Source organism: Austrofundulus limnaeus, unplaced genomic scaffold (genome assembly GCF_001266775.1).
Source record: "Austrofundulus limnaeus strain Quisiro unplaced genomic scaffold, Austrofundulus_limnaeus-1.0 Scaffold258, whole genome shotgun sequence".
Classification (NCBI taxonomy): domain Eukaryota; kingdom Metazoa; phylum Chordata; class Actinopteri; order Cyprinodontiformes; family Rivulidae; genus Austrofundulus; species Austrofundulus limnaeus.
The window spans coordinates 690,117-712,557 of NW_013952660.1; the positions used below are offsets into that span (position 1 = coordinate 690,117).

Here is a 22,441-nt window from a genome sequence, read left to right on the forward strand (position 1 = left end):
GAGAGAGAGAGAGAGAGAGAGAGAGAGAGAGAGAGAGAGAGAGAGAGAGAGAGAGAGAGAGAGAGAAAGAGAGAGAGAGAAAGAGAGAAAGAGAGAGATTAAAGAAACAACAAAGGTCCATATAAGCAATGAATTAAAACACAGGTAAAATTAAATGTAGAAATCACAATTATATGTCACAAATTCACTACAATTCTAAAACGGTTCAGGTTACGTCACGTAATGCAACGTATAAAGTGAGGGCACCAACAAATAACTGACTTGCAACAGTCCATCTTGGTCCTAAGCATTCTTATTGCATCATTATACACCACTTATGTTTCTAATTACCTTTGGGGCCAGATAAGATGTTAACGAGGGCCAGATTTGGCCCATGGACCCTGACTTTCGTGTGGGCTGAATTTCTGCTCTGCACTGAGAGTTCAAAGGTGTAAGTCTAAAACTGTCCAGGATTAATGACTTAGTATGTCAGACTATTTAAATACAAATAAGTTGTGGTCATGAAATGAACATTAATTTTAGGTCCACGTGTGTAAAAATACACAAGAGCAGGGGCCAGAAGAGCACCACAGGCAATCCTGAGGTGGTACATCAAGACCAAAACCAGCAATATCCTTATATACATTTGTTCTGATGTTGTTAAAGGGGACCTAATATTCAAAATTCACTTTTTAAATTTTTTTTTACTCAACTTTGGGTATGTACTTCTTAAAAAAACAATCCTAGGACCAAAAAAATGCACCCAGGGGCATATTTACTGTAAGTAAATGTATTTTTAATGTGTATTAACGACAAGTTTTATACTTCCGTCATTTTGTGATGTCACAAGCCGTACAACAACCCACCAGAACCTGTGTTCAGCCCCTTACCTAGCAACCCCCGGGTGAGGCTCAACCTCCTCAGTATAAAAAGTCATCATGGTTGTTGTTGTGTAACGTGCAGCTCATTTCACAACAAGCCTCCAATAGGGCAATGGGTAGAGTGTTGGACCAGAGAGTGGGAGACCAGGGTTTGAGACTGGCRTGGACACTATTTAATTATTTATTTTCATTCGTTATGAACATGTTTTCTCATGTACCTCTATTGTTTAGCTTATTAAAGCCTTGTTAAATCCTATTTGTTTGAGTTTCTGAGGTATTTTGACTGCTGCTGCTCCCTGCTCTGGTAACAGCATGCAGAGTGAGCGCAGAGCAGAGGAGGGAGAGGGAAAAAGAAGAAGCTGCGACTGACTCTGCCTCTGGGTCTCATATGGTTGTACAACGGAGATTCTGCTATTATTAGCCATGCTAACGTAAACGCTGGCTTTGGAGGGCGGAGTTAATGTCAACAGATTTTTGGAGGGCGTTACCAACAGAGCTCATTAACATAAACAGCTCTTCTGAACAGAAGTCAGAGCAGGCAGAAGTAGAAAATGGGAAATTTTATTATCTGAGGATTATTTTGTGCATTAAATTGAAGGAACATGGTCTGGATAGCCCACAGACATACCATAAAAATTTCTAGGACCCATAATTGGTCTCCTTTAAAAGGTTATTTAAACAAAAAAATGCAATAGAAAGTTAGGAAATCACCTCCTGATTCAAATCTACTCTACTTTCTAATTTACCTGTCAGCTCCTGTCATAAATGAACTTTTGTAAAAATTCTACACATCAGACTGACCAGGCAAGGCGAGGTGGGTTTCCTGCAAAGACGTATTTTATCTGAACGCCTCATTGACTGATAATCTAATGTAGGATTCATCCCTCTGCATGAGTTCAGTGTGAGACAAACAGGCTGCTGAGGTTCAATACAAACTCACTTCTGACTGAGAGTATGAAGAGAGAGGAGGAGTAATGGATCCTGCACTCCACTTCCTGTTAGGGACTTAATGGGATGATGATCCGGTGTGGAACATTAGATCTTTAGAAGCATCACTGTGTAGAATTAGACTTCCTGACGAGCTGAATAGACTCTCAGATGCCGTGTTTCTGCTCAAGCCTGATTCATTTGGTTGAAACTTCAGTGCTTTCATGGTTTGTTTCACTTCAGCAGCTGTTTAAGTGCTCATGAAGTAGTGTTCATCTTTAATAACAGTGTCTTTCTGTTGTTCTGTTTCCTCTCCGTAACAAATAAAACAACTAACTAAATGACCAAAACAGAATGTGACGACTAAACCTAAAACAACAGATTCTTTTCTCGTGAGATTTGTAGTTTTGATGCTGAAAATAAGAAAAGGGATGATGAGTCCTGTTCAGTGTTTATATGCCATTTCACAACAACAATCAATATGCTCTCTGCTCAAAGGCTGGCGCAGCAATTACTTCTTAATAATGCACTTTACTGAACAAACACATCAACAAGTCAAACACATTTCACATCACAACCAGTTTTACTTTGAGCTTTTTGTTCTTTTGACTCAGCAGGATGTTATGAAGTTGTGTAAGATTAAAAAAAAACATCAGATTTAAGAACAGTCAGGAAACAAGCAGAACTGTAATTTACCAACAACACAAACAACAAAGATCCTGAACCTTGCAGCTGGAAACACAAGCTGTACCAGACTAAACCCGACTGCATGTTCAGGTCTTTGTGTTCTCGTCACATTCGTGTGTTGTTTGTGTTTAAGCTGTTTTAAAAGGTACAGATTCAATCTGCAGAACCTGCCTCTGAACCAGGAGAGGACAACACGAACAGCTTATGTTGTCATTTTAAGTCAGTTTGTGTTTTATAGGGCTGTGTATTGGCAAGAATTTGGCGATACGATGCATATCATAACAGAGGGGTCACGATACGATATATCCCGATATATTGGGATACTTTAAGCAAGGCAATATATTGCGATTTTTTTTTGTTCAAAAATTATATTAAATAAAAACCTCTTACTGAAAAAAAAAGAAAAACAAAAGCTAATGTTTACTTACAATGCTAATGCTCTCTTACTCTCTGGCGCTCAAGAGGTAGAGGAGCCAAATGGCTGGCTCACTGCTGCCAACTAGTGGTCAGAGGCTGAACTACAACATAAAAATGAACGGTTGGCAAGAAGGTTGACATTTTAAAACTTAATTAAAAATCGATACAGGGCTTTAGAATATCGATACAGTATCGCGAAATGAAATATTGCGATATTTCAGTGTATCGACATTTTCTTACACCCCTAGTGTTTTATAGGTCAGGTGTCTATTTTCATGTTAAATAAATTGTTCATCCACCTATGAATCCATTAGAAGTGTTGATCTGTTTACAAGTCTGTCACTAACTAACTGGTTAAACTGAGCACAAGTCATTTTTAAAATTTTGTGTAATCACAACTTTACTTAACATGTTCCTTGTGTACAAGTCAGATTTGCAGGAAGCTGCTGAGTCATCTTTGTTGTTTTAACTAATAATCATCTGCAGAACAGCCTGTAAACATTCAGACACATCGGCTCTTAGTTTAACGTGTTGATTTTTGTCTGAATAATCCACATTGTGGGGCAGTCTGTGACAGTACTTCTTGTTTTTTGTTTTGTTTTATTTTGTCAGGATGAAACCAGGAATATTAAGAGGAAAATCTCAAAGTCCCAGCAGAGACAAACCACAGCAGCTGAGGTTCGTCAATGAGGAACTAATTATTTGCCAAAGTATCTATGATGCAGCAACTCTATAGATTTTTTTAAATTAGAGAAAAGAAGGAAAACACTGAGAACTTTATAGAAAAATGTAAAAACTAAATATTTTTAAAAGCATTGCAACAGCTGACAGTTTCTTTTTTTACTAAATATTACTGCTTCTTCTTTTATAGGGAGAGTAGATGTTACATGACCTCTACTTCAGCAGAAGGTTAAATCAATCAATCAATCAATCAATCAATCAATCAATCAATCAATCAATCAATCAATCAATCAATCAGTTTATTTATATTACACATTTAAAAAGTAATCAATCAATCAATCAATCAATCAATCAATCACTTTATTTATATTACACATTTAAAAAGTTGTGCTTCACAAGGAGGGAATAAAACCTACAATTCAATACAATGAAAATCACGAAAAGAATAAAAAAGGCTAAAACAGATAAAATACACAATTCCAAATTTCTGATGTAACTCAAACTAAACTTGAAATAAAAGTCAGTGAGAAAAAAGTGATTTTTCAACTTCAAGCAGGATTTAAAAGACTGAACAGACTTCGCGGTACGAATCTCAAGAGGCAAGTTGTTCCAGAGTCTGGGGGCCACCGCAGAAAAAGCCCGATCCCCTCCACGGTTTAGTTTAGCCTTCGGCTGTGCTAAGAGCACCTGATTAGAGAGTCTCAGAGATTTGAGCTGTAAAAGTGCAACCCTTGTGTGAAAATCATGTGTTCTGCTACAGAGTGAGGACCGATTATGTTTTTAACCAGTAAAGTAAGTCGGGGTGTCCTGAGCTGATATCGATATCAGATATCAGTCTGATATCAGCCAACAAATTAATATCAGATTATGTCAGCCTGCATCTACAAACTCTGATATCGCCATGCCACAAGCAGTCCATTCTAGTCCGCTCAGAATGTCCAGCAGCTTCTAGATCCACCATAAATAACTTAAGTGACCTTGAATATTTATTTTACATTTTAATGAATTTATTGAGATATTTTTTCATGGTTTTCTGTTTTATTGTTTTTTATATTTTATTTAATTGTACAGTACTCTACGTTTAAGTTAAAAATATGTAACCCATTGATTAATACGAAACCAGTCTTTCTCATTCCTACTGTTGTTGACTATTGTTCACTGTTTGACTTGATCAAGACGGTTTAAGATTCCACACTACAAATAATTAACAAAAGTATGCCTGATTTATTCATATCAGGTCGATATCGGTATCAATCAATATTCAAAGCTGAAATATCGGTATCGTATCGGGAGTGAAAAAGCTGTACACCCATAAAATAAGGATCATTTTTGGGAAGTGAGGACATTTTCCCCGACCTCACATTTTTACAGTTCTACTGCGCTCTATTATGTAGAGCTGTCACGATTAATCGATTAATCGACGACTAATCAATTATTAAAACAATCGATGACTAATTTAATAATCGATTAATCGTTTTCTTTTTGTTGTTGTTGTTCTTTACTTTGTTTTTCTCTCCAAACTGCTTTGACACCTTCCACTGCCACATCTGCCTTTCTGTCTTTGACACACATGCACAGTAGTGGTAACTGGGGTAGGCCGTGGACGTCACAAGACATTATACAGACAGGCTCTGGTATCATGGCTACCTGACAACGGAGCTCAAAAGTGTGGGATCATTTTAAGAAAATGAAGGAGAAACCTGTGTAATATCTGCAGAGCAGAACTTGTCTTCCACAGCAATTATTTTTAGGTATGGTGTGAATAAAGTGTTGGTTCAGGTTAGGTTTAGGACAAATATTAGGCAAAAATGCGGTTACAAAAATGTGTGGAAGTCAATACAAAGTCCTCAGTTTGATAGAAGTACAAGGATGTGTGTGTACATATTTTTGCTACCTATTGGGGATGATTTTTGACCGTTTTCCTGGTACATACAGCTGGGTGAGGACCCACTTTTTTTTAATGGGGACAACAGCCCGGTCCCCATTTGCAGAAATACCATTGGTGGGCTAGGGATTTGAGTTAGGACTAAGGTGTGAATTGAGTTTAGGCTCGGTTTAGGGTCAGATATGTACCTGTGAGGTTAGGTTTAGAGTAAGAGGTCAGGGTTAGGCTACAGAAATGACTGGTAAATTAATGAAAATCAATGCAAGGTCCCCATGGGGATAGAAGAACAAACGTGTGTGTGTGTGTGTGTGTGTGTAAGACTGAAAAAAAAAGTTTTATGCCACTATGACTGTTTTTACCAATGAATCTCTAATGTTTCGTAGTGTTTTTTCTGACAGCTCCTGATGTTTTGACATCATGTTGGTGTTTCTTTGGGCCTGACGTTCTCAGGTGGAGCTTTTCGACTGAAGTCAGAGGTAGTTTCTGAACTCTCATAGAGGAGGCTCACCGACAACATCTGAAATATTCAGGGAGTCCGAATGAAACTTAGAAGAAGGAGCGATTGACTTGTGGCCCAGAGAGGAGGGAGAGAAAAACAGAATAATAAAAAAGATGGGCCGCAGCAGAACTCTGCCCAATAAGCTCAGGTAGCTCAGACTGAGGGGAAGACTTTTTGTAGTTCTGGAGAACTGAAGGATTTTCAAGGACAAAGCAGACGGTCTGACGGTGTTGGGGGAAGGGAAGCCAACAGCAGAGAAATAAGAGGTTCTGTTTTTAACGCTGTCATCTCCAGAGGTTAACTCCCACTGAGAATCAGACACTGAAATTATACCAACAAGATTCACCTCCAAAACTCTAATAACATCACAGAAAGGAGGAATTACTGACTGTAAACTACATGTTACAGTATATTTTAATACAAATTATTATTATTGTTATTGTTATTATTGTTATTTTTATTATTATTATTATTATTATTATTATTATTTACTCATTTCACACTCACAGTCTTACCCAATTATAATTTTCACACTACTTATTTTCTAATAAGTGATGCTGAGAGATAAATCCATCTTCATGTTTTACCTTTACAGAGAGATTTGTTTTTCTGCTGCAGTTTCTCTTCACACCACATCTTCAGGATTTTAAGTCTGAAACTTAAGATTTATTAAAAAGTTTGAACCCTGGTTTGTTTTTTTCCAGACAGTCGGTCAGTTTAAACATGAGCAGTCATACTCTGTCATTGGTTTACATCCAACAGTTCCTGTTCATAGCACAGCAGCCCATCCATCCTCTTTGTTTCACTCATTTGACTCTGTTCTGCCCGGTACCCCAGCAGCCAATCAGGAAGCAGAGAAGAGCTTCTTCTGCAGCTGAGCTGGGAAACCATCAGGATTTCTGAGAAACTGGAAATTTATATCCACAGCTGCCTTTAAGGGGTCTTACTTGTCTCTTATTTCAGAGATTGTCAGTAGAATGTGTGTTTGTGTACCTGGTTTTGTTACCTTTTAAGAATCCTTCCTGATACATCTGGTGACAAATGTCCAGACCTGCAGTGAGTTGAGGGGTGGGTGTGTGTTTATGATAAGGCTCAGGCTACAGAAATGAATAGAAGTCAATCTAATGTTCTTATAAGTATATAAATACAAACTTGTGTGTATCATATAGGGAGACTTCCCTCTTCCCAATGGATTTAAACCCAAAAGCTGCTAAACTGTAGAAATACTTCCTGTTGTTTAAAATATGACCCAGGTTCACTAAGATTTCTCAGCATCCTGTTAAAGCTCTAGCCAGCTGTCAGGAGACAGAAGATATTTCTCCTGTGTGTCACAAACAAGGCTAGTCTTTGAGAGTTTGATGGGGTTTTTTTCTCCTGACAGTAATTAATTCAAAAAATAGTGGGTTTTTTTCTACTTAATGCTGTACAAAATGTCTACCAGCTCAAATTAGAAGTTTTGTAAAGGCGGCGATAAACTCATAATAAAATTATGAATTTGATCTCCTGTCTTGGTTTTTTTTTTTTTTTCTGAAATGATCTTTAGTTCCCTGAAAAAAAAGTTCCAAAATCCTCCTCAGTTATACTCAGACTCAGTGTCAATCTGTCCGCTGTAAACTCTTCTTCTCACTCAGTTCACCAGAAACTTTGTTTTGAATTTTCTGCCTCTGGCGGTTCTGCAGCCCATCGGCTGCTGCCTCAGTGTGAGGCAATAGGGGGACGGGACAAGCTGCTTTCACAACTTGGCTTGAGTAACAAAACCACGTTAGTCTTTGTACCTGACATTTGTGTTTGAACTGCAGCCACACAAACATTTAAAGCTGTGAAGACATCTTAGCTGTAATTTCACCAGATAGTCAGGCTGACCTGATAATGTCTTGTGGCTCAGTTTTTTTCAGCTCAGTGCGAAAACTTTGAAAGTTTTAATATTGTTAAATCCCAAGCCAAGAGATCTCATTACACCTCTAGTCATCAACACCTGAGACTAAAGCATTGAGTGTTTGTAAACAAAATTACTGTATCAAAACGTGTTGGTAAATAATCTGAATTTATCAACACATGTTGGTAAATAAACTGGATGCATCACAATGTGTTGGTAAACAAACTGTAACAACATGTTAAACATACTGACTGTTTCAACGCAGGTTTGTAAACAAACTGTATCAACATGTTGTTAAACATAGTGACTGTTTCAACACGTTTGTAAACAGACTGGATGCATCAACATGAGTTTGTAAACAAACTGACTGTATCAACATGTGTTTGTATACAAAATTACTGTATCAGCATGTGTTTGTATACAAAATTACTGTATCAACACATGTTGGTAAATAAACTGGATGCATCACAATGTGTTAGTAAACAAACTATCAACATGTTAAACAAACTGACTGTATCAACATGTTTGTAAACAGACTGTATCAACATGTGTTAGTAAACAATCTGACTGTATTAACATGTGTTAGTAAACAAATGGACTGTATCAACATGTGTTAGTAAACAAACTGACTGTATCATGTTTTAGTAAACAAACTGACTGTATCATGTTTTAGTAAACAAACTGACTGTATCATGTTTTAGTAAACAAACTGACTGTATCAACATGTATTAGTAAACAAACTGACTGTATCAACATGTGTTAGTAAACAAACTGACTGTATCAACATGTGTTAGTAAACAAACTGACTGTATCATGTTTTAGTAAACAAACTGACTGTATTAACATGTGTTAGTAAACAAACTGACTGTATTAACATGTGTTAGTAAACATATTGACTGTATCGACATATGTTAGTAAACATATTGACTGTATCAACATGCGTTGGTAAACAAACTGTATCAACATGTGTTAGTAAACATACTGTATCAACATGTGTTTGTAAACAGACTGGATGCATCGACATGTGTTAGTAAACAGACTGTATCAACTTGTGTTAGTAAACAAAATGACTCTATCAACATGTGTTTGTAAACAGACTGGATGCATCGACGTGTTAGTAAACAATCCTGTTGTGAGCTCATTAACTTCCAGTGTTCTACCTTCATCATCTTCTTCCTCAGTGTTCACACTCGTTATGAATGTGAACTGATGCGAAATGTGTGTTCCTTCTTCTCAGTCTGCAAGCTGACTCAGACCTCAACTTCCCCTGTTCTTCTCACTGATCTCATCTTCTTTCATATTTCCTCTTCCTCTTGTCCTCTCTCAGGTCTCATCTGATGCCCAGGCTGAAGGAGTCTCGTTCCCATGAGTCTTTGCTCAGCCCCAGCAGTGCTGTGGAAGCTCTTGACCTAAGTATGGAGGATGAGGTCATCATCAAACCTGTGCACAGCAGCATCCTGGGACAGGACTACTGCTTTGAGGTGAGACCACTGACTGTAAATAACAAGTTGACCTCAGACGGGACCCCAGATGTTGAGGTGAGACCACTGACTGTAAATAACAAGTAGACCTCAGACTGGACCCCAGATGTTGAGGCCAGAACAGGACCTCCTGATCATGATCAGTGGAGTAGGCTAGGCTAAAAGCCCCACAGTGTGCAGACAGGGCAGCTTCTGTAAATTGGTTCCTGCTGGCTTCAGTTTACAACAACAAGAGAATGTGGGAATACTTAGTCTGTTAGTTTAATATGTTTATGGCTTAGACAAGAAGAGCCACTCCTCCAACACTCAGAAGGGTTTCAAACCCTTTTCGTTTGAACAGAAACAGCTGATTTTATTTACAGATGGTTCCCACAGTAAAAGAATAACACTTCAAAGTATTTGTGTTTTACATTTCACGAGTTATCAGGCAAAACTGTGTCTGAAATCAACATATAAATGTTTTTATTGCTTTTTTAATGTTTTGTGAATGTGGCAAAACCACTTGTTTAGAGATTTAAAATATGTTGTGCTGTGAGAAACAACTTTTCCGTAAAATAATAGAACAAAAACCAGTTCAGACCTCCTGTTACTGAGACTAAGACCTGATCTGGGGTCAGAGTTTCCTGCTGTTTTTCATCTGAAGCAACTGTTTATAAAAGCAGTTTTAATTGGAATCCTTCCCTGTGTCTGTAGAATAAACTGGGCCGGTTCTGATAGCATCTTTGTTTTAACTTACACCCTGTAGTTAAACTGTTTATCTGTTAGCTTTGACACCCAACAGAGACCCCCCCCCCCCCCCCCCCAAACACACACACACACACACACGTATATTAGTCACTAATGGTGTAGAAGAGCTGTGCTGACAGCTGATCTCTGTTCACTGCACACATCACAGGAGTAAAAGCACTAAAACCCTTCACAACATTTATTAGTTTGCTTCATTTGTGACTGAGAGTTACGCCAAACCTTTATTTTCACTGAAAATTATTTAAACATCAAAAGATCAACTCATTTGAGTGAGATTATTAGGATAAAGTCCAACATGAGTCAGGTATTCTGCATGTTTTCTGTCTGTAGAACCTAAATCAACATGTAAAATTAACTGGTTGAGCTGACAGGCAGTTTTTAAATTCAATCCCTCTGATTATTAAAAGAATTGAATTTATACACATTAGCATAAATGAATTAACCAATCTTTCGATGAGAGGTTACCAAATATTTTCTACAGTGTTCAACAATATTCTTTCTTATCTCTGTTCATCAGCATCATTTGATCATTTTTATCTCCTCACATGCTCAGAGTTTAGGATTCTTCACAGACTGAGATTTGAGTGTTGAGTTTAATGAAAATCTGTGCTTCTACTGGAGATTGTTCTTCTGTCTGCGTCTCCGCTGCAGGTCACCACCTCCACAGGAAGCAAGTGTTTCTCCTGTCGTTCAGCAGCAGAACGAGACAAATGGATGGAGAACCTGAGGAGAGCCGTGCAGCCAAACAAGGTGAGTGTTAGACAGGAGGGTCTGGACTGGGCCAGGGACCAGGTGGTTCTCAAACTGGACTCACAGTTTCCAGTTTAGGACGTCAGTGCCACTGTGGTGGAAAAAAACTTCATATCTGTTAAACAAAGTGCAGAAATACATGATCAAAAAAGTTCTTCACTACAAATGGTCTCTGAGTAATTTTGTTGCAATGAAATGAGAGTCAACATGCATACAGCAATACAAGTTGAGTCTGCAGACACAGTGAAGCATCTTTCATACTCTTCCAGTGGAAACCAGTCCAAAACCAGTTCCTGTTTGACATGCAAGGAATGGTTCTTATCCGAGCAGCAAATATTCCTAGTTTCAGTTAAAATCCTGTTCTGTTGTTCTCAAACAAAGAAGAGCACCTTAAACACACTTAGACACATTAAAGGTGCCCTACTGGAAACTTACCACCAATTTACACTGCATGCGGTTCGGCTCCGCTCCGCTCCGGTCTGATCTCTGCAGCAAATACCTAATTATTCTAATCAATGAGAGTATTTACACTGGCTCTGCACAACGGTGATGAGCGGACGGCGATCCGGCAAAATTAGATCCAATCCTATTTTGCCACCTGTTTCCGGTTTGTTTTCTTGAAAGATAAACAGAATAAAATCATTTTTTCTTACATGTAAATAACTTTTTATCTAATGCTGATTATGTTAAATAAATAATTTTCTCATTATGTCCCAAACCACTGTAGCATGAAGCACGTGTGTACACACACGTGGATTTTATTGTGAAATCAGAAAGACGACAATGGTACAGTTTCAACCATAGATGCTTTCAGTTGTTTGGAGTTCGTCTTTTACAGGATTAATTATTTTTTTGCTGACTTCCACATTTATCACTGGATTTATTGCACAATCTCCTTCCTGCACACGCTCCCTCCTCTGTGTGTCGCCCCTGAGCGGAGCGGAGTCTGTATAAACTGGAACAGCTGCGAACTGCGCACCGCAGCGCAGCAGAGCAGAGTCGCATGTAGTGTAAATCCGGGGTTGAAGTTAAAACAATTCAGAATAACATGACAATACATATGCCGTATGTTTTATTAGTAAAACATTGCTGAAACACTGTCAATGTATAAATACATGGACAACAATTTTATTTTCCTTCACACCACCAGTTATGGTTTGTTTTTCTGTTATTTTTTCAGTTCAGTATTTTTCTGTGTTGATTCGTCACTCGGTGTCATCAGAGGTTTTTGGTTAAAACTCTGGAAATATGCAATCCTTCAAGGAATTCTAGGTTTTAATTTTACGCTTCTGATTCTTTTTAATACTCTTGAAACTTCCTCAGAGTTTGTCTCAGGTCTTTTCACGACACACAAAACAAATCTGTTGAGGAGAAACGTGGAGGCTTCTTTGATCAGCGCTGACACAGAATTGAACGTCTTCTACTCTTTGCTTCTGAAGACTTTCAGGTCATTTCACCCAGTTAGAAACAACCCAAACCAATGCAGTCTGTGAAAACCTCTGACTACCCTAAAAGGTTGTAAAAGTGGACACTGCTTAAAGAGGAGTTTATAAGAAAAAAGTGGCAAAACGATGAGAAATAAGCTTATTTTTACTGCATCAAACTAAGTTTGTCTTCAGACTTTTGTTTTGTGATTCTCACCAAGAGCGATTTGAGACACTGAAAGGTCTCTTTGTCAGTTTTATTTTAACATTGTTATTATTAGCTCCTCTCTACAAAGAGGTGCTTTGTTGAAGAAATCAAGATGATGGGATAAAAATACATCAAACTCTTGTCAAAACAAATTATGGATGTAATAAAGAGTGTAGTGTCTAAATCGGGGATGGATAACTTAAATGATGGAAGGGGCCATCATTTTTTGTTGACACTAAGAGAGGGCCACATAACGCTGAATATTTAACTAAATATACTTAAACTGCCATTTTAAAGATCTTATATATATAATATATGTTAAACCAACACACAGTGCAGTAAGTTAACAGAGCTCTTGCTCACGTGCATGTGTAACAGTTGCTCTTTTGTTTAATAAATATGAATATAAAAGGTCTGAATCAAATAAAAAATAAATACTTACTTTAGCAAGCGTTAGTGTAATGGCATAAAAAGTCCAGACTCCCGTGTGGTTGTTCTGCTAAAAAAGTTACTTTTGTTTATGTACTTCCGACTTTAATAAACTTCTCATATTTAGCTTTGTGCAACATGTTGTTGTGGTGACTTACAGCTGCTGGTCATAAAATTAAAATACCATAAAAAAGTTGATTTCTTTCAGTAATTCCATTCAAAAAGTGAAACTCATATATTATATTCATTCATTACACACAGACAGTGTGCAGCCTACAGACTGAGAGAGCGTTTAAAGGCCTTTGCAGGTGTTTTGAGTTAATTAGCTGATTAGAGTGTGGCACCAGGTGTCTTCAATACTGAACCTTTTCACAAGATTCTAATTTTCTGAGATACTGAATTTGGGTTTTTTCTTTAGTTGTCATTTATAATCATCAAAATTAAAAGAAATAAACATTTGAAACATCAATCTGTGTGTAATGAATGAATATAATGTACAAGTTTCACTCTTTGAATGGAACTACTGAAATAAATCAACTTATTAATGATATTCTAATTTTATGACCAGCACCTGTGTGTAAAAGTCCTTCATGCCAGACAGCATCTGTAAGCAGACTAAACACGTAGGTTTGTCTACCTCCTAAAAAAGTAGTTATTTAATTATTTCAACACTCATTGCAGCTCTTAGGTTCTAAGAGATGCTTCGAGTGCCCCCAGATACCCATCTGTGTTCTAAAGGAACAAAATCAGAATGTGGTTTTTATTTTTATTTTTTTTTTTTTTATTCAAAGTTTTCAAAACTGTTCCCGTTGTATTGTTCTGGTGAAATAACGCATCCTCTTCCTCTCTGTGCGCAGGACAACAGTCGTCGGGTGGAAAACCTGCTGAGGCTGTGGCTCATCGAAGCCAAGGACCTGCCAGCCAAAAAGAAATACTTCTGTGAACTTTGCCTGGATGACTCGTTGTACGCTCGCACCACTTGTAAGCTAAAGACTGATAATGTGTTTTGGGGGGAGCACTTTGAGTTCAGTAATCTTCCTGCTGTCAGGAGCATCACGGCACACCTCTACAAGGACACAGATAAGAAGAAAAAGAAGGACAAAAACAACTACATTGGACTTGTCATCATCCCGGTGGCAGCTGTCACTGGACGGCAGTTTGTGGAGAAATGGTACCCGCTGAGCACGCCCAACCCCCCCAAGGGGAAAACATCCGGCCCCATGATCAGGATCAAGGCCCGCTATCAGAGCATGAGCATCCTCCCGATGGAGATGTACAAGGAGTTTGCGGAGTACACCACCAACAACTACATGCTGCTGTGCTCCGTGCTCGAACCAGGAATCAGCGTCAAGAACAAGGAGGAGATGGCGTGCGCGCTGGTGCACATCCTGCAGAGCACGGGGAAGGCCAAGGTCAGTGGTGCCGCTTTAATTTATGCTGCTCAGAGAAACAGAACAGTGTTAGCTCGTTATTACTTTTCTATGAGTCTGTGAGGTTAACCGTTCCTCCACGGCTGCTGCTCCTCTGCTGAACTGCTGACCTCCCACAGCTGCAATACTGAGCAGACAAAGAGCAGGCGCACAGGTGATTTCATCCTGTTACACTGACCACTATTCCACTTTTAGCTCTAGATAATCCCCGACATGTTCCTCTTGTGCCACTACACAGCATAGTGATGGATTAAACTGTCTGCAAATACAAGTAGACTCCTGTATCAGCGCTACTGTATCCATTAGGGGTGGGCAATATGGCTGAAAAACGTATCAGGATATGTTTCATATCAGGTGATATAATAATTAATTAGTTTTTTTTTGTTTTGAGATGAGGACCAGGAGGAAAACATATGATCCACCCTGCCAAACTGGTGACATCACATTTCCTCTTTTATCCACATTTTCCTCTTGAGCTGTAGCACTTATTTACTCCTTTCACTCCACGTCCTTTTTTAAAATGTTTTTTATGTGATGCTAGCCTGGTAAAAACCAGACCCTTGTCCTTCACTTTGCTTTGTACAGAGGGTCTGGACTCACGGCTATAGAGATGCGATTCTTGCTGGAGGCGTGGCCTCTGCTGAAGTGTCGCTGTGAAGCAGGCTTAAGCTAAGAAGCTAATCGGAAGTCGCGTGCACTATAAACAACCCTACTGAGAGGAGAGAAGCACTGAGCCAAATGAGACGACTGTAAATGAGAGCTGCTGCTTTGTCAGACAAATTTAATTTAATTTGGAAGCCTTATCAACACGGACTGGATTTATTCACATCCTCCACTGCCGTATGCTAAACTAACTAGCAGACAATGCGCAGAAAATCGACGTCATTCAAAACTCCACCTTCTGTTTGCTGATTGGCCCAGGTAAAATAAACTACAAGCTGACATTGCGCAGAAAATTGACGTTCTGTTCTCTGATTGGTTCGGCTACGAAATCCTTGTCTATGGGAGAAATTCCAGATGGAGCAGTGAAGGGAAACTAGAATGGAGCAGAACTGCGTAGGAAGGCAAGGGCCAGGCTAATGTGATGCAGGCACAATGGCGACACATGAAGCTGCTGCTGCGCATGTTACTCAACAGGTTGCTGCAGCTTACCAAAGAGCATAGTCCAACTTTGTTCTGGCTTGAATTAGAACTCTGGTCCACCTGCAAACCTTGGTCTCAGCTCTGCTGTGGTTTGAATGCATATGTGATTGCCAAGTGGACCAGAGACCACTCTAAATGCAGGAAGCGGACTATAACGCAGGGCATTCTGGGTAATAATAGTAATAAAGTTACTTTGCTGGACGTCTGTATGAAGCGGACATCACTGCTATGAAGTTGGATGTGCTCCTGCTCAGTGCATGTCGCCTCAAACGGAGTCGTCTCAGTGTGAAAAACAACATTCTCCGTGGCTCCGCCTCATCTTTCTCTCATGCTGAGCCCACTGAGGAGTGTTTGTATTTCACATAGAGACAAAAGAGAAATCCCACAACCACTAAGATCTGACGTCATTCCACATTTTATGAAGAAAGAAGTTGCGATCAGTGTCTTCTTCAGAGGTTTTCGAGTTGATTCCTTCACTGGTTCTTGGTGCAGTGCCACCACAAGTTGGGGGAGGGGGGCAGCTCAAAGGGTTTGGTTCATTTGACAAAGTATGACACAGATGTTGCAATTTTGCTCCCAAATTGAACCGAGTTTGCCAGACTATCCAACCCATTCTCACTCCCAAGTCGTCACATATTGACGCTTTTCCAAGGTTCCCTCTAATTTTGATGCGTCGGGTACCCCTCTCACGTCAGTTATTGACGAGATGGGGCGTAATCCGTTGTCATAATTTCAGAAAGTGTAGAAAATGCACCAAAACTATTGTCCTAAAGCCTAAAATTACCCTTATTCACTCAAAACATCCTGTCCCTGACCCTAGTACCTAAAATTAACCATTTTTAGAAAGTGTAGGAAATTCACGTGAACTACGTGTCCCAAAGCCTAAAATTACCTAATATCCTCCTTAGACATCCCTGACCCCACTACCTAAAATTAACCATGGACCATGCTCCCTAATATTAACCACAGACCCCAAGTCAAAGACCCCTATATTTTGATCATACCATGTCAAACCCGGACACTGAGATAACCTGGAAACACCTGGTGCGTCAAAAACTGATGTGACAGGTGTACCCAAAGTGTCAAAATAAGACGCAGAGGGAACCTTGGAAAAGCCTCGATATGTGACGAGTCGGCAGTAAGAAACTGTTAGACTATCAGGTGTGAAAACACCCTAAGTTGATACCGCCAGCCTTGCTTAGCTGGGATGTGAGAGCTAGAGCGGCTAAAGCCTTTTCTCTGCCTACATCTCCCAGAATACTGTGCGGTTCTGGATCAGAGTTCAGTGAATTTACCAACATTCTATGGGACAAATATTCCATTGATATTGATTGCAGGTCCATTGTGATATACTGTGTATTGTTATTGATTTTTTTCTTAGCCCTAGCATCCATCCATCCATCCATCCATCCATCCATCCATCCATCATCCATCCATCCATCCATCCATCCATCATCCATCCATCCATCATCCATTCATCCATCCATCCATCCATCCATCCATCCATCCATCCATCCATCCATCCATCTACTTCACAGTTACAAAAGTAGTTAAACGATCTCTTGGCTGTGAAAAGGTTTTTCTGCATGAATACTGTTGATCCTTGTCTCTTGGACAAGTGAAGCCTGATTATTTTCTTTTAAGATTATTTATTCATACACTTCATACAATGTTTTATTGAAAAAGATGCCACTTTCATGTCTTTAAGAAGTCCCATAAGACTGACAGACTAAGCGAGGCTTCACGATGACAGCCTTTATTCAGATCTTACATCAGCACCTCGACAGTTTCTGGTGACTCACTTGAGTTTTCCTGACAGTATCTCTCAGTAGAGTTTGAAACTTCCTTTGACTTTCTGTCAACTCGGCAGAATAATGAGCGATTGTTGCTTAAACAGAGACATGTATGCAGCGTACTAGAAACACGGCTCATCGCTGATCGACGTGGCTTTCCTCAGAGGAGGTTAAATGTTTCATTGTTACCATTTAATTCCCTCCATTAACAGAAATGTTGGTGTGAAGCTGGTGACGTGTACCTGGTGCAGCTTCCTTTCCTTCTGAAGTGTTATTTTTAAATCAGACATCATGATGCAGCAGACAGCTCAAAGCAACATGAACAGATCCAAAAATATCAGAGACCTAAAAAGGATCATTCACTGCTGCACAGTCGGTTTATATTTATATTTTTCAGCTTTCACATTTTAATGATGAAGCTTTTTTATGTTCATCCAACTTGGACACGGTGTAAAACCTGTCAAGTTATTTTTAGGATTAAAGCAGTTCTCTCCAGCAGTGATTACTTCCTGTAAGTCGTTTATTTATTTATTTTTTTTTATTAGAGCTTTTGTAATTATCCTCTCCTTAGTACTGATGAGATATTCTGTAAGAATCCAGGCCTGAGTCAAACTGAAAAGTTAAAAACAGCATCGGGCTCAGATGCAGAGATGTGACAGAACCATAGCTCACTTCAGCAGAGCTGCGATCCTAAACGCTCATGTTTATTCTGTTCCATGTGTCGTGTCTGGATGAGACGACAGGCTTGTTGTAACGGTCTGTAGCATGCAGCGGTTCTAAATTACTGTTTGGTTTTTTTCATTTGTCATTTTTATCTCAGTAATTGCAGCGCTGCTGTGTCTCACGCTCAGTTTGCTTTCCTTGTCTGAACACTTTCTGCCTCCGATCGTCTCTTTTTCATGCTTCATTTCATCTCGAGGTCAGATTTCTGTGCAGAGGGGTTTTTACTGATGTGCAGCACAAACAGAAACTTAAAGGGTCAATATCATGTAAAATCAACTTTTTTGAGTTTTATATCATGTTATAATGTTATACTCTCATAAAAAACATGCCCAAAGCCTTGCTCTGACTCATTCATGCATGTTTGAGAAATCCTGCAGTGTTTTTAGGAAGTCATGCTGAGGAGCAAAACGACAGGTGGGGACCAGAAACGCCTCTGGGACGTGTCTTTAAGCCGAACTTCCTCATCCAAGTAGGGGTCTCTGCGGACGAGTGGGCGTCACAACGAAAAGCGATTCTAAAGCGACACACCTGATTTGACGGACTTTGTTAAAGGGACACACCTGACTGGACAAGCAAAAAAGGGGCAATATCATACGGCACCACCTCATTGGACAAGAACAAAAGGGGCGTTACTGTACTGCACCACTTTTTCTGGAGAACCCTACTGGGGTCACATTTCTCCTGGTTAACCTTAGTGTTGGGGTCAGGGTCAGGCTGTAAAGAGATCAAGCAGGATCTAAGGATACCGTTATGTAGATCTCGTAGCCCACAGTGTTTATGCTTTAGACACGCCCACTTTGATTCCACAGATAACCCCTTCTCTCCTCATCGAGGAGCGCCCCACCTCCACTCTCCCCACACACCCCGCCCATGACTCCTGCAGGCTCTCGGGTAAAAGTGAAAGTGAAACTTAACTGTCTGCTGAGCTCTCAACATTAGTTCTCACTCAGTGAAGCTCTTTTCAGATTAAAAATACCTTTGAGGAAATGTATTTTCAGAAGCCAAGTAAACTGCACCATAGCGCCCCCACGCACCAGGTTCTTAAAGAGACAGAGGCCAATTTCAAGGCGTTTAGAAGAGGAAGTTATGAGAAGATAATTTTATTTTCTATTTAAACATAAAAACAGCATTTTAATAACAACTAAAGGTGACATAGATACTTTATTATGGTATAGTATTTAAATATATGCCTGAGAAACACATTATATTGCCCCTTTAAGACTCCCGTTCGTTGACAGCAGGTCGTTTGCTAAGATGTAAGCACCGGTTTTAGGAGAATTAATCCACCTGCTTTCTGTTAATCTGCTTTGAGTTTTAAACGAAATCACGTATTCATTAGATTTTCTGTGCCTTCATGCTGTCCCTGGGATGCACAGCTACATCCTCAAACCGTGACAGCACCATTAGAAGCTCTCCAAAGCTTAACTTGTGTTGTTCTCTCTCCTTTAATCGGAAAACTTTCTCTCTCTTGGATTCTCGGTGATATTGATCCGGCCTCCTCGTCGCCTCTGCCCTCTGATAGATTACATTCTGATTCCGCTGCAGAGCCTCTTGGCCCCACACACTGTGGGAAGGAATTTTTCTTTTGATAAATTGCCGTGGGTGTCGGAGGGGGTCTGCTTGTTGTATCGTTTCACTGCTGCTGAAGGTAAACTATCCGTCCTGCTTCACAGGGAGCGGGTGGGGAGTCTTCAGACTTTCAACAGGAAACTGATTCCAGCAAACTGAAGAGTTGTTTTCCTGTTAGAACAAGACTTTCAGTAACGTCTTCAACTCTGCCATCAGCAGCAGAGACAAACAAGCAAAATGGGTTCATTTTCAAAAAGATGCAAACTGTGATTAAATTTCTTCTTTTGATTTATTTGTTTGTTTGTTTTTAATTATTAGTTATGTACCACTGAATGGATCAGCAAACAATCAGAATGATGGGTACTGGGCAGCACACTGAGCTTTTACTAACAGAAATACATTACAGTATGATGCACTTTGGTATTTACAGTAGTGTAAGAAAATTTAGTGTTCATTAACTGAAACTGAGACGAAACCACATAAATATTAGGGGTGTAAGAAAATATCGATACACTGAAATATCACGATATTTCATTTCCCGATATTCTAAAGCCCTGTATCAATTTTTAATTTAGGTTTAAAATGTCAACCTTCTTGCCAACAGTTAATTTTTATGTGGTAGTTCAGCCTCTGACCACTAGTTGGCAGCAGTGAGCCAGCCATTTGGCTCCTCTACCTCTTGAGCGCCAGAGAAGAAGGGTAGCATTAGTATTGTAAGTAAACATTAGCTTTTCTTTTTTTTCAGTAAGAGGTTTTTATGTAATAGAATTTTTGGACAAAAAAAATCGCAATATATCGCAATATATTGCCTTGCTTACAGTATCGCAATATATCGGGATATATCGTATCGTGACTCCTCTGTTATGATATGTATCGTATCGCCAAATTCTTGCCAATACACAGCCCTAATAAATATTGAATAGATTAAAATGTGAAGAGAATGGAACCATACAACACCAGTGACTGGAGTGAACGGAGGTTTAATGCTGTTCGTTCAGTCATGAAACCAACGCTGAATGAAAACCGGAAGTCCCGGCGTATAAATATATGGCTCTTCAGTGCCTGGTACGCCCACTACAGGCCTACAGCTGAATCGCAGACACTCAGACAAAAAAAACTGTACTTATGTTTGATTAATTGTTTTTTATGTGTTGTGATTGTGTTTCAGGCATGTATCTAAACTATATTAATCAAGACATAACAATAGCCAAACAATGGATTATAAAAGTCATTACTTAAAAAAGAAAACTATGAAAATGGTGTAGTGCTTTTAAAATTAGTATCTAACATGACTTATAAATTTCTTTAATAGTAAACTATGCAGTTTTTTGGTCACTTAGAGAGATTTATTTTGAGCTTGATGCTGTCCCAACAGTTTTGTTTCATGCTGCTGTGTTCAGGTCAGCAGATCTTTTATTATTTGGATCACAGTATTAGGTGGAGGCGAGGCTTTGCATTAACTTCTTAGTAACTGTGTTAAAGGAGACAACACGTCAGTGTGGATGAAATATGTTCATCATATCTTTAAACTGGTGCATCATTGTTTCAGAGATTGTTCTATGATAGATTACGGAGCAACAGGATTTAACCTTACAGTTACATGTTTCCTGTTTCTGTTCTAAGAAAAAAAAAGAAATTTAATTCCATGTTGAATAACATCTGTTTGCACTAGGGTTGGGCAAAATCATACTGTGTGCAATGAATCAGCAGGAAAAACTGTCAAAAATTAATATTTGCTATTACTGCAGTTAGTTCCACATGACTATGTGTTTTTTGTGTACACTATCAAGCGGGCATGTGAGCCTATGGGATATTTTTAACAGGTAGGTTTCAGTTCACAGCTTGCTATTTTAGCCTGTTAAAACAAAGAAGTTTACATATAATTTTAGAACACAGGTTAACTGATTTAGAGTCGAAAACATGCAAGTGTGTCTTCTACTAATCGTTATCGTTATTGGCTAAATCCAACGATTAATCATGGTTAAATATTTTTGCCAATATCGTCCAACCCTAGTTTGCCCTGAGAGGACAGGTTAACATTTGTCACCTGTGTGCACTAACATTGTTTTACAATCTTAATCCTTCAAACCGCTTCAGAGATCAGATGAAACCAGAACAAAAGTCTTTAACAGATTATTGTCTTCCAATAAAAGATAAAAGAATTACAATTATGTAAGGCCAATAAAGATAGCCTAAATTATATTTCATTTTCTTTAAATAACAAAAATTATGGTTTTTTTTTATTCTGCTGATAATTGGACAAGCAATAGTAGGATGTCTGAAGGAAAAACTAGAAACAGGTATAAAATGTAAAAAAGATATAATTTATGAAGCACAGACTGACCCCTCGAAGAGCTTTTTCACCACAAGTCACATCCAGACAAACACTCACTGATTCAGGGGTTCAATGTCTGGCCCAAAGACATTTCAGCAGATGGAGGGGGATGCTGGGATTAAACCAGGCCTTCTCCTGAACAGTTTCACAGTTTCGTACATCCTGTTCATCATATTTCACATGTTGGTTTGATCACTTGAACAGATCACTGTTATTATCCAAACTAAAGAGGGCTGAGGTTTGTTTTTAAAGAGTAACTTACCCTAAAATTAACTTTTTTAGCTGATAAACTGTGTAGAATGTGTCTAAAATGTTACATAGTACTGTTTCTGTGCTAATTTTGATGTTTTTGTGCGTATTTGTTCAAATCTGTAACATTTGGTCTAAAAACATCTTTACTGCTCATATGGGTAGAGCAGTGGTACTGCAGGCTAATTTGCATTTTGGTTAATGGCTCTCCTCTGTGACGTGTCTTCTCCACAGTTTCGTCACAGCGGCTGTGTTCTGGTATAAAAGCCTCTCTCTAAGACACGCCCCTGCAGCAGTCAGAGGGTGGAACAGTTAGCAAGCTTAGCAT

The 22,441-nt window shown here is 39.1% G+C and overlaps 1 protein-coding gene across 1 annotated transcript in view; it reads left to right on the top strand.

Moving 5' to 3' along the window:
- The window catches only part of LOC106526084 (disabled homolog 2-interacting protein), a 176,237-nt gene that overhangs the window by 118,879 nt on the left and 34,917 nt on the right, over positions 1-22,441 (top strand). Inside the window, exons 5-7 of the mRNA XM_014020565.1 lie at positions 9,160-9,313; positions 10,712-10,810; positions 13,729-14,330. Of these exons, the coding sequence (XP_013876019.1) occupies positions 9,160-9,313; positions 10,712-10,810; positions 13,729-14,330 (855 nt within the window). The remainder of the gene's footprint in view (positions 1-9,159; positions 9,314-10,711; positions 10,811-13,728; positions 14,331-22,441) is intronic.